This window comes from Zonotrichia albicollis, chromosome 22 (genome assembly GCF_047830755.1).
Source record: "Zonotrichia albicollis isolate bZonAlb1 chromosome 22, bZonAlb1.hap1, whole genome shotgun sequence".
Lineage (NCBI taxonomy): Eukaryota > Metazoa > Chordata > Aves > Passeriformes > Passerellidae > Zonotrichia > Zonotrichia albicollis.
Window position 1 is genome coordinate 11,394,354 of NC_133840.1, and position 23,494 is coordinate 11,417,847.

Consider the following 23,494-nt stretch of genomic DNA (forward strand, 5'->3'; position numbering starts at 1 on the left):
TTTGATCGTCTGTTTTTGTGGGGGGTCGGGTTTGGGTTTTGAGTTTTGGGTTGATTTGGGGTTTTTGTTCTAACAAAATGCGGAGGGCAGTGCACACCGCGGACTACATCCCCCAGCGTGCACCGCGGCGCTCCGTGCCTTTCCGCCTTCCGTTGGTGCTGCGCAGGCGCGTGTCCATTCCCGCGTGGCTCTAAAGCCGCGCGTTGGGCCGGAGCCGCTGCTCGGAGCGTGATTGGCTGGAGGCGCCGCGGCCATGATGGCGGGCGGCGCCGGCCGGGAGGGGCTCGGGGCCGGGGGACGAGACCCGGACCCGGACCTGGACCCGGCTTCCGCTCCGGTGTGGGCTCTGGCGCCGACCCCAGCACCGACCCCGGCCTCGACACCCTCTTTATCTCTGGCCTCGGAGTCTCTCCAACCCCTGCAGGACCTGACCGGCGATGGAGGGGTGCGCAAAGAGCAGCTGCGCCCCGGCACCGGGCAGCCCGTGCCCCCATCCGCCTCCGTGGCAGGTAGAGCCGGGTCTGGGGCCTCCGGAGTCTCCTGTGGGCCCTGAGAGGTCCCGTGGGCAGGGCCGGGCACCCCTGTTAGGGATGTCCCAACTCTGTGGCACAAGTTACCCAAGGAAGCCGAGGTTGCCCCATTCCTGCAAATGTTAAAGGCCATGCTGAAGGTACCTGCTCTGCTTGAAGGTGTCCCTGCTCATGGGCAGGAGGTTGGACTGGATGATCTTCAAGGTCCTTTCCAACCCAAACCATTCCACGATTCTTGCAGTCTCTCCAGGGCTGGTGTCCTGGAGTGAGGCTGTCTGTGCTCGGCCTGGCTGCCTGGGGAGGTTCAGGGTGCTCTGCAGTAATGTTGAGCCTGAATTCACTGGTAGTTCAGGCACCAGTAACCATCTCCGGAGCAGCTTTTAAATAGGAATTGTTTCCTTTAGCCTAAGTTCAGCAGGACTAAGAACATGAAAATCCGTGGAAGTGTGGGCTGGAGTGAGGATCTGGTGCTCATCTCTGTCACCTCTGTCTCCACAGAGGTTTGGTCTGTGTGGCTGGACCTGGAGCAGGTGCTGAGGGAAACAGGGCAGAGCCTGTGGGGGAAAATCCCCCAAGGCTGTAATGTTGACATGCTGGTGGGCTGGCAAAAACCACAACAAGGACTTAAAAATGCTGATATTGTACTGTGCCGTGTCTCTGTTTCAGAGATTGTCTCCTCTCCTTATCAGTGTTTTAACACTTGGGATACCCTGTTTAACTTCTTGTGGCTGACACACTAAATGAAAAGGCATCTTGACCTTGAGGAATGAAGGATTTCTAGGGCCCACCTGTGCTCACAGAGAAGTTTGAAGTTGGAAGCAGTTCCTGAAGTGCAGGGCCCTGGTGCTGTGTCAAGAGAGCCCATTACAGTGTATTTTCTGAGGCAGAACTGTAGTTACAGATGCAGAGCTTGGGGTAGTGGTACATTTTTCCTCTTGTCCCTCTTTCCAGAGCTCCAGCTTTGGTTAGGGAATTATTTTTAAATATTTCTGCATATAATTGGGGCATTTTAATTTGCTCGGCTGAAGTTTCCAGTTCTTAAAAATGCGAAATCACATCTCTTAAATAGATCAGGACTGTGAAGCAGCTGCTTTGTCTGGGAATGATGCTAAAACACACAGCAGTTGACTGCTTGGATGTGACCAGGTTTTTGGTGTAAAACAGAAGGGGTTTTGCTGCCTCTGCTGTTCTATAGCAGAACGGAAAAGGAGAAGCAGGATAGCTGGGTGGTTACAACTATTAGTGTGCTCCTGATGTTGCTGTTATGGGATATGAAATCAACCTCTTGCTTTTCCTTTCTACCCACTCCTCGCTTTGGGCTGTACAGTGAGGTACTCTGGGTACCTAGGAAATTGGAATAAGCTCTTCTGTTCAAATGGGAACAGCAAGTATCCGAGGCTGATGAAACTTGGAAAAGGTAGGTTTGAGCCACAAACTTTGTCCTGGGGCTTGGGATTGTATTAAGGCATTTTGGACTCTGGGGTTGTATTAAAGCATTTCAGTTTAAATGCTGTTTGGTGTCTTTGGGTTGTTTGAAACCTTTAACACTTGTTTATGGAGTCCAAAATCCTCCTGGTTCACGTGGGAGATGGAATCTGGACCTGCTCACCCTCTGCCTGGGAATGGTAGGGAGGTGTTTTCCATCTGCCCTCAGGTAGTTTTAAGTCTCTTGAGAGGAGATGATGTTTTCCAGGCTGGACAGGCCTTTTAGTAGCATGCTGGTGTAGGGAAAGGTGTTCCTGACTGTGGCAGGGCTTGGACTGGATCATCTCTAAAGCCCCTTCCAATTCATCCCACTGTGGATTTGCAATGCCAGGTGCTCAGTCCCACAGCAGCAGTACCCCTGATAATCCTTTCTGGAGCAACCGGCTGTTGTAGTTGCTGAGACAGGAGCTCCCAGGGATTTTTTTCCATCAGGCTTAAGGAGAAGTCATTGTTTGGTGTGTGAGGGTGTTGGTGTTGGTGAAGCTCACATGTCCCACCCCTCATTGTGACAGACATCACCCTGTGGGGGCTGGAGATCGGGCTGCTGTCCATGACCAAAGGAGAGGCTGCGCTCTTCGTCCTCACTCCGGAATACGCCTATGGCCAGCGGGGCTGTCCTCCCTCCATCCCCCCAAACACCACGGTCCTCTTCAAGGTGGAGGTGTTGGACTTCATAGACTCAGAGGAGTGCGACACCTTCTTTGAGTTGACTTGTGTGAGTTCTTTTAATAAGGCTTGAGACCGAAATCTGGAGGGTGAACCACCATTGTCCTGTCTCACAGTTGCTGTGGCTTGTGTGTTACATGTGTTCACGTGGATGCTGGTGCAAGTATCTAGTCCCTGGGTTCCCAGCTCTGCCCTGATCCACATGCCTGCCTTTTGTGTCCCTCCATGTCTCTCTCTGTTTGCCCTCCCATGCAGAGGGTGAAGGCGGGATCTGCCTTTGTTTGCTCCTCTGTGCTGGAATGGCTCCCATTTATTTTTAGTTTTACCAGAAACCTCATGGTTGCACTAGAGGGCAGCAGCTTCCAGGAATTTCTTCAAGGAACAGTAATGAGCTGACTGTTACAATCCTCTTCAGTCTGCAGTGTCCCAGTGCCCCACCAGCCCCCACCCTTTGCCTCTTGGCTCCTCTCCCAAGTGCTCCCTCTTTCCTTCCTGGTGAGTTACAGTGCTATTGTTAATTCGCCTTTCCATGTCAAGGGCTTTGGGCTGTGGTTGTGGGTCGGTGAGTGGAGGCAGAAGCTAATGGGGGAGCTCCTCCAGCCCCTGCACAGGTAAATTTTCCCCCAAAGCCCTGTGAGCAAACCAGACTTGTTGTTCTCCCTCCTTGCCTACCCATTTTGTCTGACTGACCCCTCTCTATGAGCTGGTTCCAACTTGCAGACCCAGAAGAAAACCTGTCCCTCCATTTTTATCTTTTTTTAAATGATTATTGGGATTTTTCCTTTGCTGTTTGTCTTTGGGAGTGTCAGGCTGTCCCAGAGATGGCCTGAGAGCAATTAGAGCAGTGGAATGTTTTGAGCAGCTTTGTGCCAGTGTCAGCATTTGTGTTAACTCAGCTGTGTGCTGAAGGAGTTGGGCAGGTTTTAAGAACACATTCCTGCTTTTTTTCAGTCCCCCTTTAGGCCTGAGGAGCTTCCTGACTTCTTTAGTGGAATAATCAGCACAAGAACACTGTAATGTTTCAGCCTGGCTGGGGAGATACCACATGGTGGTGGCCTGGCCTTGATAAGGACCTGGCTTCTGCTCTGTGAATAGGAAGGAGCTGTTCAGGACTGTCCTGTCTGAGTTCTCTGCCTGTTTTCTATAGTTTGAGCTGAAATTCAGATATTTCTTCACACAGGAACAGCGGGATAGACTTCCTCTGGAAAAGGTGTTGAAAGTGGCAGCCACAGAAAGAGAGTTTGGCAACTACTTCTTCTATAAGCAGTGCTTCAAGATTGCCAAGGACAGATACAAGAGGGTATGGCACCAGGAAAATGTGGGGTGTGCTTTGGGAAAGCTTTGGAAGAAGGGATTATTTTAGCTCACCACAACAGGTACAAGCTAGAGATCAAATAACTTTATGGTATTTTTCCAGGCATAGTTTGTTACTTCAGAACAGGGCTTGCACACCTGGTTTTGTGTGAGCAGCAGTGGTAAAATAAAGAATAGTCACAGAATCATTTTGGCTGGAAAAGCTCTCTGAGACCACCAAGTCCAACTGTTTCCCAGAGCTGCCAAGGCCACCACTAATCCATGTCCACAAGTGCCACATCCACAGGGCTGTTAAGTCCCTCTGGGGATGGGGATTCCACCACTGCCCTGAATAGCCTCTGTGCAAGGGCTGCACAACACTTTCAGTGAGAAATTTTCCCCAGTATCCAACCTGAACCTCCTGTGCTGCAACTTGAGGCTGTTTGTCTTGTCCAGCTACCGGAGGGCAGAGCTTGACCCCTATCTGGCTGCACCTTCTTGTCCAGGAATTGTAGAGAGTGAGAAGGTGATCCCCCCTAATCCTTTTTCCTAGTCTGAGCCTCTTTAGCTCCCTCTCCTGGCAGGGTAAATGCTCAGTTATTCTCAAACTGGAAGGCATCTGCTACTTTTTCAGAGGTAGAGATGATTCAAAGTTGCTTTTGCTTGAATTTTTGAAACTAAAGTAATTTGACTTGCCTTCTTCCCAGATATCCATATTTATCTTGTAAGATATCCATATTAAATCTGAGTTCTGGGTACTTTTTATTTTATTCTTCTGCTTTCCATGGTAAGTTTCTAAGCCTGTGGTCATATGGTCAGCATGACTAGTCATGCTGAGGATGCCATGCCCTGTATTTGGAGTTTTGATTGTTACTACATTTTAGTGACCTAGGTGACCAGAAATATGGGTGTAGCTGTTGGATGAGATGGATTTCTCACTTTCCATGATGGATTTGTTGTGCACTGGCTGATTTTCCCTCTCTGCTCAGGCACTCTCCATCCTGGGTCGCAGCTCTTCCAGTAAGGCAGAGCAGAGCCAGATCAACGCTTCCAAACTGCTGCTGTTCCTGAATCTCTCACTCACTTACCTGAAACTGGAACGTGCTGACCGAGCTTTGAAATACGGGGAGTTGGCCTTGGAGATGGACCAAGGAAATGCCAAAGCGCTCTTCAGGTGTGGCCAGGTGGGCAAATAAATCATCATGGAACATCCTGGCCTGTCTGTAGAGGGAGCCCAGAATGAGCTGAGGGGAATCGCTGAATTCTGGACTGCTGCAGTAGTCAAGGTGGTTTGTCTGCATCTGCCCTTTTGCAAAGTCTGGCTCTCTGGAAATGTGTCACATGGAGCTTTTCCTGGAGTGCTCCTGAATTACTTTTCTCTGTTGCAGGAAAGTTTGTTTTGGCACAAGGCCTGAAGAAGGGCAGCAGGTCTGTATTTATCTTGTGATGCATCTAACTTCTTTCCATGATAGGCTTGTCTCTACATGAGGGAGTACAGCAAATCCCGGGATTTCCTGGCCAGAGCTCAGTGCATCCAACCCTTCAACCGTGATATCAACAATGAGCTGAAGAAGTTAGCAAGGTGGGAGCCCTCCTTTCTATACCTGGGAAGAGAGAGTGTTTGGACAGGCTGTAATACCCATTCCAAAATATTTAAAATATTCAAAAAAACCCCAAACTATTGGGTTAATAAGTGACTTGGGAAAACGCATGTGGAGAAAACAGCTTGAAACATTTTTCAGGCCCAGAAGCTGCAAGTGAGGAGCTCAAAGCATCCACCCTTTCCATGTATTTCTTTGGTGTATGTGTCCTGACTTGTGAGCAGATCAGGGTGAGAACAGGGATGTGGGGGCTACTAAAATACCTCAAATCCAGTGAAATACAGTTGACTGATGATCCAGCTGGTAATGTTCTCAATAAGTATGATTTTCATTCCCTTTAAGATGTGTTGGTTATTTTCAGCAAGCTGCGTGTATTTCAGTGCCCAATACTAATATTCATTGAAAGTGAATTTCTTGCCATCTTGGAGATAATAAATGAACAGCCCTGAAGATGAACTCTCTTTCCCCACAGGCTGAGTTCAGGACTATCCTGCTAGTTTTTAGTCATGTCCCCACCCCACCAGAACATGACTAATGCTTGTCTATGCCCTCATGATGCTCTTCCTTTGAAACTGCCAGAAGCATTAGATTTTTCCCAGAAGTGTATGCTGTCTTCCTGGCACTGTGTACTGAGGCAGGAGCAATGCTGTCCTCAGCTCTGGAGCTCACAAAGCAGCCCTTGAATATGAACCCTCTTCTGTATGTCAGTGCCAGGCACTTGCAGAAAGGCAGCAGTAACACCTAAAAAGAGTGGTTGGTGCTGCTGGAAAAGCCAGTCTGGCTGAGTGCCTTTTGCCAGGGAATATGTTGGTGGAGGGTTGTTCTGTCCTGTGTATTCATGTTGTCTTTAAATAGTCTGTCATAACACTGAGTCTGCAAATTTGTTTGTTACTTCCAAAGAACAAAGAGCTTGAAGGTAGTATTAGCTGTTGGTCTGGAAATTTTAAATTAATCTCTTGTATTCATCCTGATCTCCCACTGGGTATGGAGCTACCAAATTGTCCACTGAGATTGGGGAGTTCTAAACTAGATCTGGCTGACTGCTCTTGGAGGCTAGTATATGTATAATGCTAGAAGGTCTGATTCTAGTAGCCTCATGTATTCACTTAGATTTGTTTGAAATATTTTGGTAGATAAAAGGGAAATTTTGCTAATGGTGTTTAGGTGGTGTGACTCGAAAGCAACAAGACATTTCTGCCTTTGTCAGCTCCAGCTCTATAGAGAGCAGCACGTTCAGGTGTGTGTGTCAGAATTGAGTGCATCTTAAACTCTTGTCCTGAAGTTCCTGCTTTGCTGCCTGTTAAAACTGGTGTACTTTTTGCTTTTAACCATGCAATGCTTTGGGTTGGAAGGGGTCCTAAAGCTCATTCCACTGTCATGGGCAAAGACTCTTTTCACCATTCCAGCGTGCTCTAAGCCCTGTCCAACCTGGCCTTTAGCACTTAAGGGATGGGGCAGCCACAGCTTTTCTGCGCAACCTGTGCCAGGGCCTCCCCACTCTCACAGGGAAGAATTTCTTCCCAGTATCCCATCTACCCTTGCCCTCTGGCAGCAGGAAGTCATTCCCTGTTGTCCTTGTCCAAAGTCCATCTCCAGCTCTCCTGGAGCCCCTTTAGGCAAAGGAGGGGATTCTGAGGTCTTTCTAGAGTTCTTTCCATGTAAACACCTTTGCTCTTCCAGCCTGTCTTCAGAGCAGAGGGGCTCCAGCCTTTGGAGCATCTCCATGGCCTCCTCTGGACTTGTTTCAGCAGCTGTATGTGTTTCTGATGCTGGAGGCAGCACTGCAGAAGTCTTTTGCCTGTGACAAAGAGTGGAATTAGTGTGAAGCAGATGAAGCACGTGCTACTGGGTGTTGTTAATGAGGCCTTACCTCTTACTAGATATGTAAAGTTGCCAGCCTGCCCTTGCCTGAGAACTTGTAGTGTGATCTGACAAATGCTTCAGAAATGGAATATGAATCAAAGTCTTGTTCTTAGTGGCTTTTCACTTCCTTACTGAGTACATTTGTACTTTGTTAAAAGCAATGTTGTGTGGCAATCAGCAAGCTCCCTTTTGCTGTCTAAAACAAAGCTTTGGAATGCATCTGTTTACTGGCTGAAACAGATTCTTGGCAAAATCCCCTGGAGAACAACAGGCAGAATCCAGGATGAGAGGTATGTAGAATGTATCTGGTACCAGCTGTGGTGGATTTGGTACAAATTCTGCTGCTGAATCTAGGAATTCTATTGGAAGGCTTGCCTTGCATCAAAACCAGAATGAATTTAGGTTCTTCCCATATCTGGTATTAATCTGTTCCTCCAAACAAGGGCTCTTGGATTTCCTGCTGTCATAGGTGTGGGAATGTGCCAGCTACAGGTGGGCATCGTTGGTCAGCAACTTCGGTGTGAGACTTACCAGGAGAGATTTGTTGTGCTGGGATTTTGTACCCTCTGAGGTTCCGGGCCCCAAGGGTGCCGAGGGCTGGGGCTGAGAGAACCTGAGCCAGCCTCTCCCTCAGGCTGGTTCTAGTGTGTTGCACAAAACCCTTTGGCCTTATATGGCAGTAGATGCAGGAAAACCGAACTCGTGGGCAGCCACTGATCCCTGGAACAGTGTTCCCAAACTGAGTCAGCCTGCAGCTCAGGGATTCCTTACCGGTGAGGTGAGAGCACAGAGAGCAGAGCATGCTGTGCTTGGAAAAGTTCAAATGGAGCAGGCTGCGAAGCTTTTGCCATCCTGTCACACTGGCAAGGAAGAGAGAGCAGAGGAAGATACATCTGCTTGTCATCCACTTAGTCCAGACACAAATCCCTGCTGTCTCCTTCCTATCCTCTGCCCAGATCATATATCCAATGTAGATATCCTGCTGTATGGTAGTCAGACTACCAGTGTCTCCTGGGTGCTAAAAGAACTTGCATAAGGACTCACAAAAGTATCCCACAGCACACAGGTGGGGTTCCTCTCACTGTCCCTTGTTTCCAGGACTAGTGTAGAGAGCACCTGTCTCACAGGAGGCAAATGATCTAATTAGTCCCGAGCAGAGATCCAAGGTCTGGGGGTGAGACATCACATTTCCAGCTCTCTTTCCTTGACATTGCAGAAAGAAAGGCTTGGAGGAGCTGTGTCTGTGCTGCTGGCACAATTTTCCATTATGTTAATTTATTTATATCCAGAAAATAACATTATTTTGAGGTTGTGACACTGAGGGTGGCACAGACAGTCTCCAGCCCCTGACGCCATCCTGTGCTCTACTTTGCAGATACTACAAGGAGTATATGAAAGTGGAGAAAGAAATGTGCTGCCAGATGTTTGACCCTCTCAATTCTTATGGCTGAGAAGAAATCAAGGTAACCAGGTTTTGAAAAGGGCTGAACTTTCCCAAAACTTGTCATGCCTGTAGTGTTCTCAGGTGGGGAACTTGCTTCTCTTCTGCGGGATAGGCTTTTGGAGGCAAAATGGAAAGTGGTAGGAGTGTGTGGAGAGGAAGGGCAGGATGGTGGGGTGGAATACTGCTACATCATCACCTTGAAGAATCTTTCTTGTGAGGCAAAGCATGTGTGGGACAGGGACATGGAACTGGCGGCAGTTGAGTAAGTTTGGTTTGTTGTTTCCTGTGCTGCTCATCCCAGCTATTCCTGGTTAGAGCCAGGGGCTGAAATAGCTCTGTAGTCTTGTTTCTCTGCCAGTCAAAAGAGAAGGAAAAAAAAGAAAAGTTCCTGTCAAACTTAAAAATTGGATTTCCTCCTCCTTTCCAGCACTTCTGTCTGGAGCTGTCGGAATGCCTTACTTCAGAAAAATCTAAATATTTTATTTCTGGGGGTTTTTTTTAAGTATTAAAAGAGGTCTGTTTGGATAGAAAACTTCAAGTAAATGTTTTGGACTCTTTAAAGCCTTAAATCTTCTAGAAAAATTGACAGGTTTATGAATGCAAAAAGGCTCTTTGATCCATCTTTTTTTCCTTGAAATCTTCAGGGGGAGGTGCAAGCAGGAGCAGAAATCTTTTCTGGTCTCTTGCTTTGGGGAAACCCTAGGGAGAGAATTATGGAAAATGACAAAATCCTTCTGTCGTGAACCATCCCCAGCTCAGGGCCATCAGTTTGCTGCTGTTGTCTCTCCTGCAATATAGACAGTACCTCTTCGCTAGCAGAAAATGAATATTGGCAGCCTTTCCAACAGCTCTGGTGTTTTAAAGTTGTCTCTTTGTGCTTGTGAGGAAGCTAAGGCAATGTTTGAGGAAGAGGTTGGATTTAATGCTCCTTCCTAAAGGAACGCAACCTTCTCCTGACTGGACATGATTCCTTATCTCTTTGGACATCTGGACATCATCTGGACATCTCCTTGCCTTTACTCTTCCGCTGCTCCTTGCTCTGGTCCAGGCTGGGCATGTGATCTCAGAGCACAAGTCATCCTGCCCTGGGTTTGGGATGAGACTTTAGTAAGTGTGTTAGCAGATGCCTGTCCCCAGGAGAGGAGTTCTGAAAGGGGATGTAAGACTGATGGTGTCTTGTGCAGAAAGTCTGTGGCTCTAGAGTTGGCAAAAGGCCCTGATTTTCCACTTGCTGCGTTTCAGGAAGTTGCAGTTTGGAAGCACATAGGATCTATCTTGGGTCTCATCCGTGGTGGTGTTTGACCTGGGAAGCTCTTGTGGGGATCTGGGATCACCTGGGCCTGGTTTGTGGTGGGAGTCAGGATGATTGTGGTGATCTGCTGGGGCACCAGACAGGTCTTCCCCAGGAAGGTTGTGTGGCTTCTCGTTTCCCACAGAGCATCTTGTGAAGATGCTGATTTCCACACATCTGGTGTAAGTAAAACCAGTGATTTTGGTTAGAGGAGACTGAGAAGTGCAGGGGAGAAGGGCGAAAATTCTGTCCTGTAGGCAAGCTTAAGTGCTGGACTGAACTGCTTATCAACCAGTTTATCCACTGACTTCTGTGTGTGGAGTTCTCCCACCTTACACAGCTGATGGGTAGCTGTCAGTCAAGAATATTTCCAGGCTTCCTTGAAGTTGATTTTTGTTGCAGTATTAAAAGGAAGCTAAGTCTCCCAGATGAACATAAGTCACTGAGACCCAAACAAAAATCTACTGTTCATTCATGGGAAAAGAAGTCCTTTGCTGGAGGAAGTTCCTGCAGGGCCATGTGCAAGCTGAAGGTTGTGCTGCTGCTTTAAAACATCATTATACATTCAGAGAGGAGTAAAGCAGTTCCAGCAGGAGCTCCTCCTCCCTGTCAAAGACACTGGGAATTGGTCAGAATTGAGGCAGAACATTCTTTAGTGTTTTCCAACAGCTTTGTACCAGTTAAGTTTAGAGTACAGGCTGTACTGGGGCGGTTTGGCAGGGCAGCTTAATCCATTCTCTTAGCATTCCCAGCCCATCTCCTCACTCAGTGTCTGTCTGCAGTCCATGGTTAATGGACCAGTGGAATCACAAAAGTTATAGAAAAGCTCCCTATGTACCAGCTGACAGGTGCTTGTGGAGCACTGAGCTGACCCGTGGTCCAGCTCCTGAATGGCTCAGTTGTAGTATCTCTTCCCTCCTGAACATTGCTGCATCCATCCCTTGCTTCACAGCTCTTTCCAAGCTGAGACTGCTATGCCTTTGCTGAACCCTGCTGTGTTCCAGGAACAAAGTTCATTTCTCTGTACTAAATAATCCAGGGCTGTTTTGTATAATTACACTTAAACCCAGTTTTATGCACCTGAACATCTTCCTTCTGCCTGATATTTTTGCAACAGATTTTGTAATGATAGGACAGAGGAGAATGACTTTAAGCTTTAAGGACTTCAAGAGGGAAGATTCAAATTTGAAATAGGGAGGAAATTCTTTCCTGTGAGGTTGGTGAGAGCCTGGCACAGGTTGCTCAGAGAAACTGGAGCTGCGCCATCTCTGGAAGTGTTCAAGGCCAGGCTGGATGTGGCTCTGAGTACCCTGGTCTAGTGGAAAATGCCTCTGTCCATGGCAGCGAGTGAAACCAATGGGTTTTAAGGTCCTTTCCAACCCAGACTATTCCATGATTTCTGTATCCCCTGGCTGCTGTAGAGCCCAGATCTTCCATTTGCCACAAGCATCTTGCTCAGAACACATTTCCTACCTTTTCAATGGAATTTTGGGTCAAAATAGATCTCCCTTTGGCAAAATGCAAGGCTGCTTGTGGTGCTTCTTGGGGGAATTGGGAAGTACTCAGAGGGAAACAAAGACACAAACTCCTTTTTAAATCCATCCTGCTGCACTTCCTTCTAAATCTCTTGGGTCTCAAGCTGGGCCCTGGAAGTCTCCGTTCACTTTTTGTGATGCAGGTATGTAGAGCCCAGTTTCCTGGGATGTGCAGAGCTTGAAGTCCTCCTTGCTGTTCCCTAAACTGCAGAATGGTGGGCTGAGGCCTCTGGCTTTTTGGAGCTTTTTGTTATGTTTTGATTGAAGGACCTATCTGAAAAAAAGAGAAAAAAAAAAAGAACTTTTCTGTTGTTGTGTTGCTGTGGACTCTCTCTCATAAGAGAACTAAATCATGAGGACTGGGAAACTCTTCCCTAAGAATGTCTGGATTCTAGTAGAGGGTCCTTGGTGATAGTTCTGTCCCAGGAGGATGAGTCTCTGTGCTCTTATTTTTGGTTATAGGTGAGCCAGAATTGAAAGCTTGTATGTATCTCAGCTCCCTACACAGGAGAAGTGGTCCCAGGAGTTGGGAATACACAGGGAGATGTTCCAGTGAAAACAAACAAGACTGAAATTATGACAGGAAACAGTAACTTTGAGGTCAAACTGGTGATTACCATGAATAGCAAGTTCTATTAATTCTGGAGGCATTAATGGGTGAGAATTGGCTGCAGAACTGAGGCTTTGTCACCAGGTAGAAGTGGCTATAATTGGGCTTAAAATCAGCAGCAGTTGCCAGTTGAACTGACCTACTAAGCTGCAGGAGACTTGCAAATAAACTGAGAAGTCTGTGTATAACACAATCAAACTCCTGCCTTGGGAAAGCTCCAGACTTGGAGCAAGTTGCTGTTTATTCCTTTCCCTCCTGCTCTCTCTTATTCCTGAGCAGAGCTGAAATGTACCTCCTGCTGATTTTGTCCCTCCCCACTGCGGCTGAACAGCAGAGAACCAGCGATCCACTGCTCCTTTAGAATATGCAAATTCCTGTCCCACTGAGGTGTTCTGTGCTGCAGAGGAAATTGTTAAGTCTCTGCTTTCTGCTGAGCCTTGCCAGGTGAGGGGGAAGGCTTGAAGGAAGACTTAATTAAGCATTCTTCTTGTTAAGCAAAGGAAGAAGAAAGGCTTTAATGAGGTTGTTGAGTTCTGTTTTCCTTCCAGCTCTCTTCTAGCATCTTGCACTTTTTTCTGAGGATTTCTGCAGTTCCTGCCTGCAGTAGTACCTGTGATACCTCTCTGAAAGGATCTTGGGCTCTGATCTCTTCTGGAAACTGAAGAAATTACTGTCGTGCCTGGTTTTAGGGATCCCTGTAGGGGACACACTGGGTGTGGGTCTGGATGCACCTGGGCTGGCTTTGCCTTGACTGAGAGCACTGGCCAGGACTTAGAAGCCACAAGATGATGTGAAATGGAAAGGACAGAGACCTGTGCAATATCCCAGTGTCCCACTGTGCCTGTCCTTCAAGGCTGTGGTGAAGTATTAGTCCCCAGCCTTATCCAAAGATGGGCCCTCCGCTCTTCTCTCTGATTTAGGAAGTGCCTAAAGCCTGTAATTTCCTTTTGTGCTCAAACACAAGGCTCCCAGGTGGGGTAGGAGCAGATTCCTGGCTACAGTGCTGAAAGGAAAACTTTGCTGGCAGGAGATTGGGGCCAGATGGGGTTGGGCTCTGCTCTCAGGTGGTGAGTGACAGGACATGCGGAAACAGGCTCAAGTTGTACCAGATTTAGATTGGATATTTGGGGAAATTTCCTGGAAAGGGTTGTAAAGCATTGGAATAGACTGCCCAGAGCAGTAGTGGAGTCACCTTTCCTGTAAGTGTTCCAAAAATGCATGGATGTGGAACTTCAGGACAAGGTTTAGTGGTGAACCTGGTGGTGCTGGATTGATGGTTGGACTTGATCTTAGAGGGTTTATCCAACCTTCTGTGATTCTGTTCTCCTCCAGCTCCTGCCTGTTAAAGGTCACCTGGCACTAGTCCTGGGAAGACCACGCTGAGATCCCAGGGGATATCCCTGTGTGAGGTTTTACTTCTCAGAGCCTTTGCCAGCAGATCTAATATAAAATATTGTGGTGTTACAAATCAGTAGAACATGAAAAAGCTGCTGGGCTCTTTCCATTCCCTGAAAACAGCTGGTTTATCATGCAGGTAGAGTTTAAACAGACTTGGCTATGTCTAAGATGGGAATTTCTTTATGAAGTTTTAGCTTTGCAGAGCACTCAAGGTTACTATCCCTCACTTCCCGCAGCAAGGAGGCACATGATTATCCTAAGTTTTTCCCTGACTTATAATTTTTCAGGCCTCCTTTCTCTCCTCGACTTGCTCTGTTTGAGCACCAGTCCTGCTGCTTTAGAGGCTCCAGACTTTTCCTTTGAACTAACAGAAGAGATGTCTTTTTCCTTTTTTTCTTAGTCTTTAATCCAGGGATTATTAATGGTCATGGATGCTTATTACTGCCCTGATGCCCTCCAGGTGAAGTGCTCTCCTGGGTATGAGAGGGTGTTGGTGCTAGTCTGAGTCCTGAGACCTGCCAGCTCTCTGCTTTAGTGAGCAATGAAACACCAACAAACTTGAGCAGAGTTTTAAATGCTCTAATTGAGCATTGCAGTAGCTGTGATGATACAGGAGCAGCTGAGGTTAATGTGATGAGTGCTGAGGGCCCTCATAAGTGTTCATTGTGGTTTTGAGAAACACTCATCTACTTGTGAGCTCCTGAGCCTTGTTCACCCTTGTTCACTTGTGCATGGAATCACTGAATCACAGAGTTAAGGTTGGAAAAGCCCTCTAAGATCACAGAGTCCACCTGTTCCCCCAGCACTGCCAAGGCCACCACTAACCCATGTCCCCAAGTGTCACATCCACACATCTCTTAAACCCCTCCAGGGATGGACACTTTACTGGCCTGGGCAGTTTGGTCAGTGCCTGACCAGCTGTCTTGTGAAAAAAATTTCAAGAATATCCAAACTAAACCTCCCCTGGCACAGCTTGAGGCTCTTCCCTCTTGTTCTGTCCCTTGTTCCTTAGGGGCAGAGCCCAACCCCCACCTGGCTGCCCCCTTCTTTCAGGCAGCTGTGTCGAGCCAGAAGGGCCCCCCTGAGCCTCCTTTTCTCCAGGCTGAGCCCCTTCCCAGCTCCTTCAGCTTCTCCATATTGGAGTGTCTTTTTCATCATCAGCAGCACAGAGCAGCTGATGGAATTGGGGGCTGCATCCCTGCTGGAACAGCATCTGAGCACTAGCAGGTGTGTCTGACACAGTGGCAGAGCACTTTGCAAGCAGGTGATGGTTTTGGCTGTGAGCACCAGAAGTCCCCCCAAGGGCTCCATATTTAGGGAATGAGCTTTTTGAAAGTCTTTTTGCCTCAGATACAGGGAGTGTCTTGGCATTATTGAGAGTTGGTTTGCAGAGCTCAAGAGTTACTTCCAGTAAGGATAGACATGACCTTAATGTGCCTCTTGTGCAGCCCACCCTGCTTTATCAGGGGCTGTTGATTCCATAGAATGCTGAACATTTATTGTCGTAGAGGTTATCTGAGCACTTGAAGGACTGGGAGCTGCTCTGAGGATCAGTTTCAGCCCCTACTTGCTGGATGAAGTCCTTCCTGAGTCACAAGTGTGTGTTGATGAGTTCATCACTTCTTTCACCTTCCCATAATCGTTCCTCTTACGGGACCTCTTGCTCTCTGAACAAGAACTTTTGTTGCTTTGGCTGGGTGCTGTTTTAAGGGTTTGTTTTTTTTTTTTAAAGGTATGCTTGGGAAAGAGCTCTGCTTTATGTTCTTCCTTTTTGCTTTATGTATTCTTGTCTTATCCCAGATCTAAGCAGGCTTCACAGCTCTTCTTCCATCACTTTAGGTTCAGGATGGTAGTGCATGTCATCAGCATTCAGGGCCTTTGGAGTCAGGACTTGTTACAGATCTCTGGAGAATTCCTCCTGCCACAGAGTGTCTCTCTAGCATACATGCAGCTCTTGGAACTGACTGTGGATCTTTTGCAGAGGTGAGAATCTTTGAAAATTGACATGGAAAAAAAGTCCAGAGGAAAAAATGTGTGTAAGTGCAGATCTTGAGATGGCAGTTGACGTTTATGTGGTTTGGCTTTAGAAAAGAGGAGCAGCATATCTGTTCCTGCCACTTTCTTCTGTGGATTTGGGCATCTGTGATAGGACTCTGACTTTGGATGTGGGAAGGGTGGGTGTCTGTGCTTGTGTGCTGCCATGCTCTGGGACTATATCCACAGCCACCTCCACCATTGGAGTAGCTGCTTGAAGCCCTCACAGCTGGACATCCCTAAAGAGCACTTACAGACAAAAGAGGAGAGCATGGCTGACTGCAGAGCCACTTCCACAGAGAGCATATCAATGGTCCCTAATTAGGGAATTTTCTCCCTGAGGCATGTCACCCGCTCAGAGAAAGCTCCCTAGGATGGCAATGCCTCATGCCCAGATAAATCGAGACAGGCTGGTGTTGTAAATAGCTGTTCCTCTCCTGGTGTCAGGGTGGATTGCCCAGCACCTAATGTTATCAGCTGCTGAGAGCACGCTGGTGCTGCTGGAATTTCATCTTAGCGCTCTGGAGCACTGCAGCATTAGGAACCTCTCATGGAGTCCATGAGATTGTTCCCTCCTGGTTGCAGTGGTTTTTCTCCTGAGTGTCAATGCCTGTGGGACTGGTCAGGCTCTGAGTGAAGAGCACTTCTCAGGCAGTTGGTGTTCATGGTTTTGGCTCTTTGCTGATGTGTGCACATAACATCTGCTTTCCCAGCCAAGCTCATGTGGAGCTGCAGTGTTAGGATGTGCTTTATCCTTCTGGCTACTGAGTCACAACTTCCCTTCCTTTATTCTCCGTGCTCAGTTGTGAATCCCATTTAGATCTGAACAGAAGCACTGAAGAGGAGATGTTCTGTTTCCCCTACGAGGGGAGGCTGCATTTCTGTGAATGTCGTTTGTGGTCACTTTTCTGAGATGCGAAAGCTTTCCAGACTGCCACCACCAACCCGATTTCTTGGATACTTGCCCTGAGGAGCATTCTTCTCACTGAGGGTTATCCCAGTGCAGCACTCTGGGAGCTACTGCCTCAAGGCATGGGGGCTGTGAGGGCTGAACTAGCAGAAACCATGGTTAAGTGCACAAAGTTCTGAGTTTTCCAGTTTCCTCGCGTTTTGACAGGAACTTTATCTGCTGTGTTTGGTGCCTCCCTGCAGCCTTTCTAGAGATGGAGGCAGAAGAGGGGGAGCTGGGGAAGATGCACCTGCAGTTTTTTATGCAGAAAAGCAGCTTAAAAATTTGTAAAGCCTTACTTAAGCATTAACTGTTAATTGTGGCTTTAATGCAGAGTAAAGGTGATATAATTATGATTATAAATGACCCGTGACCTGGTGTGTTACTCCCTATGAATTGATGATCAGCTTTGTAGTTCCAAAGGATGAGTTAAAATAGCTGAGACCAACAGGCTTGTGTGTGACCTTTGAAATCTGAATGTGCCTTGCTGAATTTCATGGCTGAGTTGCTGCCAATCTGCTGTAGTGAAGGAAAAAAACCTTGGAGCAGGGCTCTGGTTGGAGTGTGCTGTTCTCCTCCATGCAGGAGCAGCACTGGTATTGAACCTTATCCAGCTGCTCTGTCTGCAGGGTCCTGTGATTCCCCTCTACTTCTCTTCTGATTGTGGAGCCATTTGGTGGAAATGAAAGAGATAAACTGATCAAACACTCCCTGAAATGGCTTTAGGATTTCAGTTTGAATATTTTTTTTAATTAGCTGCATGTAAAGACTTAATTACTTCAAATAGCAGCTGTGAAACCAGAAACCTCTTGGTCTGATCCTTTTTTTTCCTGTACAAGAAGCTTCAGTTAGCTGTAGGCTCGTTCCAAATTAGACACCCCCACCCCAGCTAAATGCTGGTGGGAACACCAAGTGATCAGCTTTGAAGTATACCTGTTGGGAACATGTGGAGGAACTGCTGTGTGGGGTTGGGATTAGACTGACAAGTAGCAGAGTGGAGGTCAGTTGTATTTTAGGAGGAGCAAGGGTGCTTTAGTTGAACAATACAGAGAACACTGTAGCACATCCAAGAATAAGGATTCCTTTCTCCCACTTGAAGTCTTTCTTTCCTTCTTCTGGTTGAAAGAACTTTCTGCCGTGAACTGGAGAAATTATTTATGTTTTTCTCCCTCTAATTCATTTTCAATGAGAAGATCAGCTGAAGTGTCCTTTATGGGCTTCCTTTCCCTCTTTTCCTGGAAAGTGCTGCCAGCCTGGACTGACAACTGATACCTTTGTGTGTCAGGAACCTTGTGTACCCCCAAAGTTTTGGAAGGTTTGGCAGTACAAGGGGGCCTATTAAACGAGGTTGTAGCATGGGATTTGGTGAGTGCACTAACTTCCCGTTTGTGGTAGACTGGAAGTCTCATTCCTGTGTTTCTGACAGTATTAAAAATTCCTCAACTCATTTATGCTTTTATTATCCTTAACTTTAAATTTGGGACAACCCTTGTAGGAGGCACTTTGTGCTGACTCAGGCCCAGTTTTCTGGCAGGGTGGCCCTTGGTCATAGGTTCTGTGTGGCTCTGAGCCCATGGACTGATGATCCCACTGCTCCAGGGTCATCAGAGGGAGATGAGTCATTAGGGGTGGGCTGGAAAGTCTTGATTTTCCTCAAAGCCCCAGTTATCCTGTGATCCTGTGGTGCCTTTCAAGGATGTATAATGAATGAGGTGTGGATTTTGAGCGTCATGTGATGCTTCATCTTCTCCTCTTTTAGTCTGTAAAGAATGTAAAGAAGCTATTTCCCTCACAGTTCTTGTTTTTTTTTTTTTTGTTTGTTTGTTTTTTGTTTGTTTGTTTTTTGTTTGGTTTTTTTGTTTTGTTTTTTTTTTTTTTTGTTTTTTTGTTTTTTTTGTTTTTTTTTTGTTTTTTTTTTTTTTTGTTTTTTTTTGGTTTTTTTTGTTTTTTTTTTGCCTCCTGGTTAGCAGCCTGTAACTCAATATCCTCTAAGGAACAGGCTTTCCTATTTTGCTACCAGTAATTTGATTTACGTGTGCTGGAATGGCCACTGCAGCTGAGCTGGCTGGGTCAGCTGTGGTGGCATGCAGATGCTGGAAGAGTATAAAAATGGGTTTGGGCTCCTGGTGTTCCTGAGCTGTGAGCAGGTCATGCACCTTTTGGGTGGTGTCTTTTGATACTCAGAGCTGCTGTAGGAGGCAGATACTGGGGAAAGGTTTCTAAGGATTTTCTTTGGTTTTCATTTATTCTGTTTTTCCTTCTGCTGGTAATCCTGTGGATGGGAGTGGGACAAGGCTTATGTTCCAACAGTATTTTGGTGTCTTTTGTGCTCACAAATTGGGGAAATACTTCCAGTAGGAGTTTTTCTGTGTTGGTATTTGAGAGGAGCCACTTGCAGCTACATCAAGGAGAGCAGGATATGACCTGTGGCACCAGACACAGGGGAAGGTGCTGATTCTGTCTGAGGACCAGGGAGAGGAAGGTGCTGCTTCTGTAGGAGCAGAGGGAAAGCCCACCTGGGAGAGGCACTGGAGGAGCAGGTGAGCTTTTGGCAACAAGGTCAGTGAAGACATTAGAAGGTGAGGTAGGTGAGCCAAGTCCTGATCAGTAACCAGAGGTTCCCCTTTCAAATTTAGAGCTGAGGAGGGAGGAATCACCACTTAAAAACAGTCCTGGTTCTTACCCAGACCAAGCTGATACTGCACCAAGATATGAATTTCCTTCTGGTTACCCTAAAGAAGGGGGAGATATGGGTGGAGGCTGAGATGAAGTAAAGAGGTTTTGCTGGATGTGGAAATTGTCATTTCCCTTGCCAGGGCTTCAAGACTGTTAAGGACCCAACTTGCAAGTGATGGGGTGAGGTAAACAATTGCCCAAAGTGCTGGGGGTGCTCCGTGATCCATTGCTGGGATGCAGCCAGATGGCCAAGCCTTCCAGTGTTCCTGTCCTGCAACAGGAAGGGGCTGGGGGCAGGGAAATATGGGGAAAAACAATAGAAATCTGGGTTGAGGAGAAATTCCTGTGTGTCATACAAGATTCACCTTTCTCCCAAAGGCAGAGTAAGTATCCAGGCTTCAGTTTCCCAGCACCAGGAAAAGTCTAAGTGACGGGAAGCATGGATGACCCTGCATAGGAAGGGAGGTGGCCCAAGGAGTGCTTTGGGGCTTTGCCTGAGGGCCTGGATTGTTTTTAGTTCTTGTCACTTAATACTCTGTTTTCTCCAAGTCTTTCATGAGGAAGTTGAATGGATTTAAGGGGATTTTACTGTGTTTGTTCCATTTGTGCTAATCTGTGGAATTCTAGGTGTTTCTTTCAGGGTCACTGGAGGTGTGTGCTGGTAACCATGGATCATTGAGAGCTGACATTCAATAAACTGTGCAGGTGACGCTGGAGAAACACTGACTGTGATACTTTGTCATCCTAGGACTGTTGCAGCTGTCCGCCTTTTGGCACATGGAGATCTCAGCATCACCTACAAGATTTGGGAAAAGGGGCAGGAGCACTGCATTACTTCAAGAGACTGAAGTGAAGGTTCAGTGTTTATACACAACCTGATTTTCCTGAAGTTTGGTTTGTTTGCTGTGTTTTGAGGCAGTTTCCAGAATAATTAAATCCGTGCTGTTGGAGAGAGGAATGGGTCTGTGTAAATTCCTTCTCTTCTCCCATGCACACTGTTTGAAGAAAACTCTTTCCTGATGTCCTGCCTCTTGCAGATAGATGCCAGGCTGCTTTCAGGAAATTTGTAAGGGGGAGGAGGATGCCATGAAGTTTTCTGTTTACACAGGTTGTTCGTAAAAAAAATGTTTGATATTTTTGTTCTGAGGAAATAAACCAACCTGGACATTAAAGCTGGCAGGACTTGTGCCAATGTATTGCACAAATAAAAGTGATTGCAAGAGTGATTGATGCCTGAAAGGAGCTGGAATTTGGAATGGGGTCTGTAGAGCTGGCTCCCTTCATGGGTGACTGGTTGTTGTACTCTTTGTTTTGGCTGAACGTTCCTGTGAATGTTGATGCTAGATCTAAAATTGCTGAATAATACCAGCTTTGGAGCAAACTCCAGAAGCAAACTCCAAACTCCGTGTGCATTCATGGGGCTGTGGCTGGTATTGAATAAATCCAGAGAGTCAGAGATGCTCTGAGAGCTGGAGCCCCTCTGCTCTGGAGCCAGGCTGGGAGACCTGGGGATGTTCACCTGGAGAAGGCTCCAGGAAGACTTTAGAGCCCATTCCTCTGTGTAAAGAGGCTCCAAGAGAGCTGGACAAGGACTTTGGACAAGTGGCTGGAGTAACAAGACAAGGGGCAATGGCTTCCTGCTGACAGAGGGCAGGGTTAGATGGGATGGTGCGAAGAAATTCTTCCCTGTGAACATTGAGGCCTTGGCACAGGGTGCCCAGAGCAGCTGTGGCTGCCCCTGGATCCCTGGCAGTGCCCAAGGCCGGGTTGGCTGGGGCTAAGAGCACCCTGGTCTAGTGAAAGGTGTCTCTGCCCATGGCAGGGGGTGAAACAAGATGAGCTTTAAGGTCCCTCCCAACCCAAACTATTCCATGATTCTGACTTCCACAGCCATATCAGCCAGGGCTTCCCAGCCATCCATGTATCACAGATGGCCTCATCTGTCCATCTTCTTGGCCTTGCTCTTTTGCAGAAGGGTCTAAAACCATATCTCCAGTCAGCAGAGGTTGGGCTGGCACTAAGAGAATAATTGTAGAAGCATGGAATATCCTAAGCTGAAGGGACCCACTGGAATTATCCAGTTCAGCTCCTGCTGCAGGGCCAGTGTCTCCCTGAGCCCTTTCTTAGCCTGACACTAGATGGCAATGCCTCCTTCCCAGCGGTGTTTGGGACTCCTTTCTGAGGGCCTTTAAATCTGGATATCTGTCTTTCTCTGTGTAAATTTCATAGTAACTGTGAGTGGGAGTTGATGCCTCTTCCCTACAAGAAGCAGATAACTTTGTGCTTCCTGGGATAAGATAGTTCTGAAGACATAAACACAGCAAGTTTCCTAGAATGGGACAGCTGTGCCTCCCAGGAGTTCCCTGAAAGGGCTATTCTGGCACTTCCCTGCCAGCCTTTGGGTCAAGAGATTGTGGGCAGCTGGATCCACAAGTGGAGACTTGGCACATCACTGTCCACTAATGACCTTGGAAAGGCAAGATCTCCTGGACCCCAAACTGTGGGGACAGACCCCATTAAGAAAGATGTTTCATCTGCTAAACCGGAAGTGTAGGAGGGGTGTGACTGCTGTGGCACAGTGAGAAGCTTTCCAAGCCTCTGGAAGAGCCACTCCAGTCGTGCTGCTAGCAGCACACATGGTAGGAACAGCAGCCACCCTTCCCTGCCACCCAGGCCATGCTGGTTAATTGTACTTCACCCAGAGTCTGTTGACGGGCAGGTTGACAGGCAGTTTGTTGCTGTTGGAGACTTCCCACAGTGAGGTAGGTCTTGCTGAAGTGCATTTTTCTTTACCAAATTATGTCGAAAAACTACTTTATTTTTTTTCCTTTTTTCCCCCTTTTTATTCCCCTCCTTTCTCCCTTCCTTTCTCCCTTCCTTCCTTCTTTTTCATTATTAAGGGAGGAAATACAATCTCTTAGCCCCTGGGCAAAACAGGTGTGTTTGGATCCTGACTTGGCATTAAAGCCAAAATACTAGTCCTTGAGAAAAAGAGACAAAAATCTCTACAGAGAGCCACGCTTTCAGGGTGGTAGTCAAAAAACACTGAATCAGAGAAAAGTTTCCTACTGGAATTTTTAATTTTGGCCAAAATGTTTCCCTTTGCCCCCCTCCATGAAATGGTTTTTGACAAGCATCTTCAATGTATTCCCTGGACAGGCTGTTCCAAATGTTGGTCCCAGCTCAGCAGTGGTCTTGTATTTCCAGTTTGGGTTTATCAAATGTCAACCTGCAGCTCTGCAGCTGTGCTGGGTTTGCTCAATTCCAAGATTATCTGATCTCAGGTGAAGTTTTCCTGGCATGGCTGTTAATCCAAACCTGAAATGTCATGCACCCTCAACCCACCAATCCAGCAGATCCTTGGCTGCAAAGATAAAGCCTCTTTGAAGTGTGAATCACAACCCCTGGGTGTCACCTGAGCATCTCCCATCAGGTTGTCCTCCCCTGCACACCACTGACCCCCAAGAGCACATAAGGGCAGTGAGATCCCACTCCAAGCCTGTTTCCTCCACTGGCACCTGGTGCAGAAAGCCTGGAGAGTGTGGATGGGTGTCCTTGTGGCCCCTATGGTGTGGGCTCTGCCAGGGGCAAGGGTGAGCTGAGACTGCTGGCAAGCAACCAAAACACATGAAATGGCTGTGCTAAACCTGTGCTGAGACATCCAGGGCATGTGAAATAGGAGTGCTGGAAGGTGCTCCACGTTGTGGCACCTCCTGTTATGATGTAGGCTGGTCACAGGTTTCCTCCAAGGCACAAAGTGCTGCACTGGGAAATGCAGCATCTCCCCAAACCTTCCTGGTACGTGTGGGGATGCTCGTCCTATCAGCTCAGCCTGGGTGGGTGCTCAGTACCCTCCCCTGGGCCAGGAGCAATCCTGCTGATCTTGGGGGGGACTTGGGGGCTCAGGCTCCTGCCACCATCCCTGTGCTGCTGACAGGGCAGAGAGGAGGCTGCAGGCAGGGACCACGGACCCCTGTGGCACTGGATCCCCTGGATTGATATAGGGGCAGAGGACTCCCTGGGATTCTGGAGCCCCTTGAGTCACTGGGCACCCTGTTCTGGGCTGGGACAGGGACCAAGGGCCCCCATGGCACCGGAGTCCCTTGCCTCACTGGGCAC

The 23,494-nt window shown here is 47.5% G+C and overlaps 1 protein-coding gene across 2 annotated transcripts; it reads left to right on the forward strand.

Annotated features, from left to right (window-relative positions):
• The first annotated feature begins 8 nt into the window (after positions 1-8).
• FKBP6 (FKBP prolyl isomerase family member 6 (inactive)) lies at positions 9-20,590 on the forward strand. 2 transcript variants are annotated; one of them, XM_074557035.1, is made up of 8 exons: positions 12-509; positions 1,858-1,947; positions 2,528-2,730; positions 3,862-3,981; positions 4,964-5,158; positions 5,447-5,556; positions 8,814-8,901; positions 20,124-20,590. In XM_074557035.1, the coding sequence occupies exons 1-7, from the start codon at positions 254-256 to the stop codon at positions 8,887-8,889; spliced, it is 1,050 nt and encodes a 349-aa protein (XP_074413136.1). In that variant the 5' UTR covers positions 12-253; the 3' UTR covers positions 8,890-8,901; positions 20,124-20,590. The 2 variants fall into 2 exon arrangements, with proteins under 2 accessions (XP_074413135.1, XP_074413136.1); XM_074557034.1 differs by lacking the exon at positions 8,814-8,901 and having other exon boundaries at positions 9-509.
• Positions 20,591-23,494: the final 2,904 nt, after the last annotated feature.

Bases quoted from the DNA above. Each gene is read 5' to 3' on its own strand.
- FKBP6 (XM_074557034.1), top strand. From the start codon at position 254: ATGATGGCGGGCGGCGCCGGCCGGGAGGGGCTCGGGGCCGGGGGACGA. The intron at 1,948-2,527 runs GTAGGTTTGAGC...TCATTGTGACAG, and splicing joins GCTGATGAAACTTGGAAAAG to ACATCACCCTGTGGGGGCTG. The intron at 5,557-20,123 runs GTGGGAGCCCTC...TTGTCATCCTAG, and splicing joins GAGCTGAAGAAGTTAGCAAG to GACTGTTGCAGCTGTCCGCC.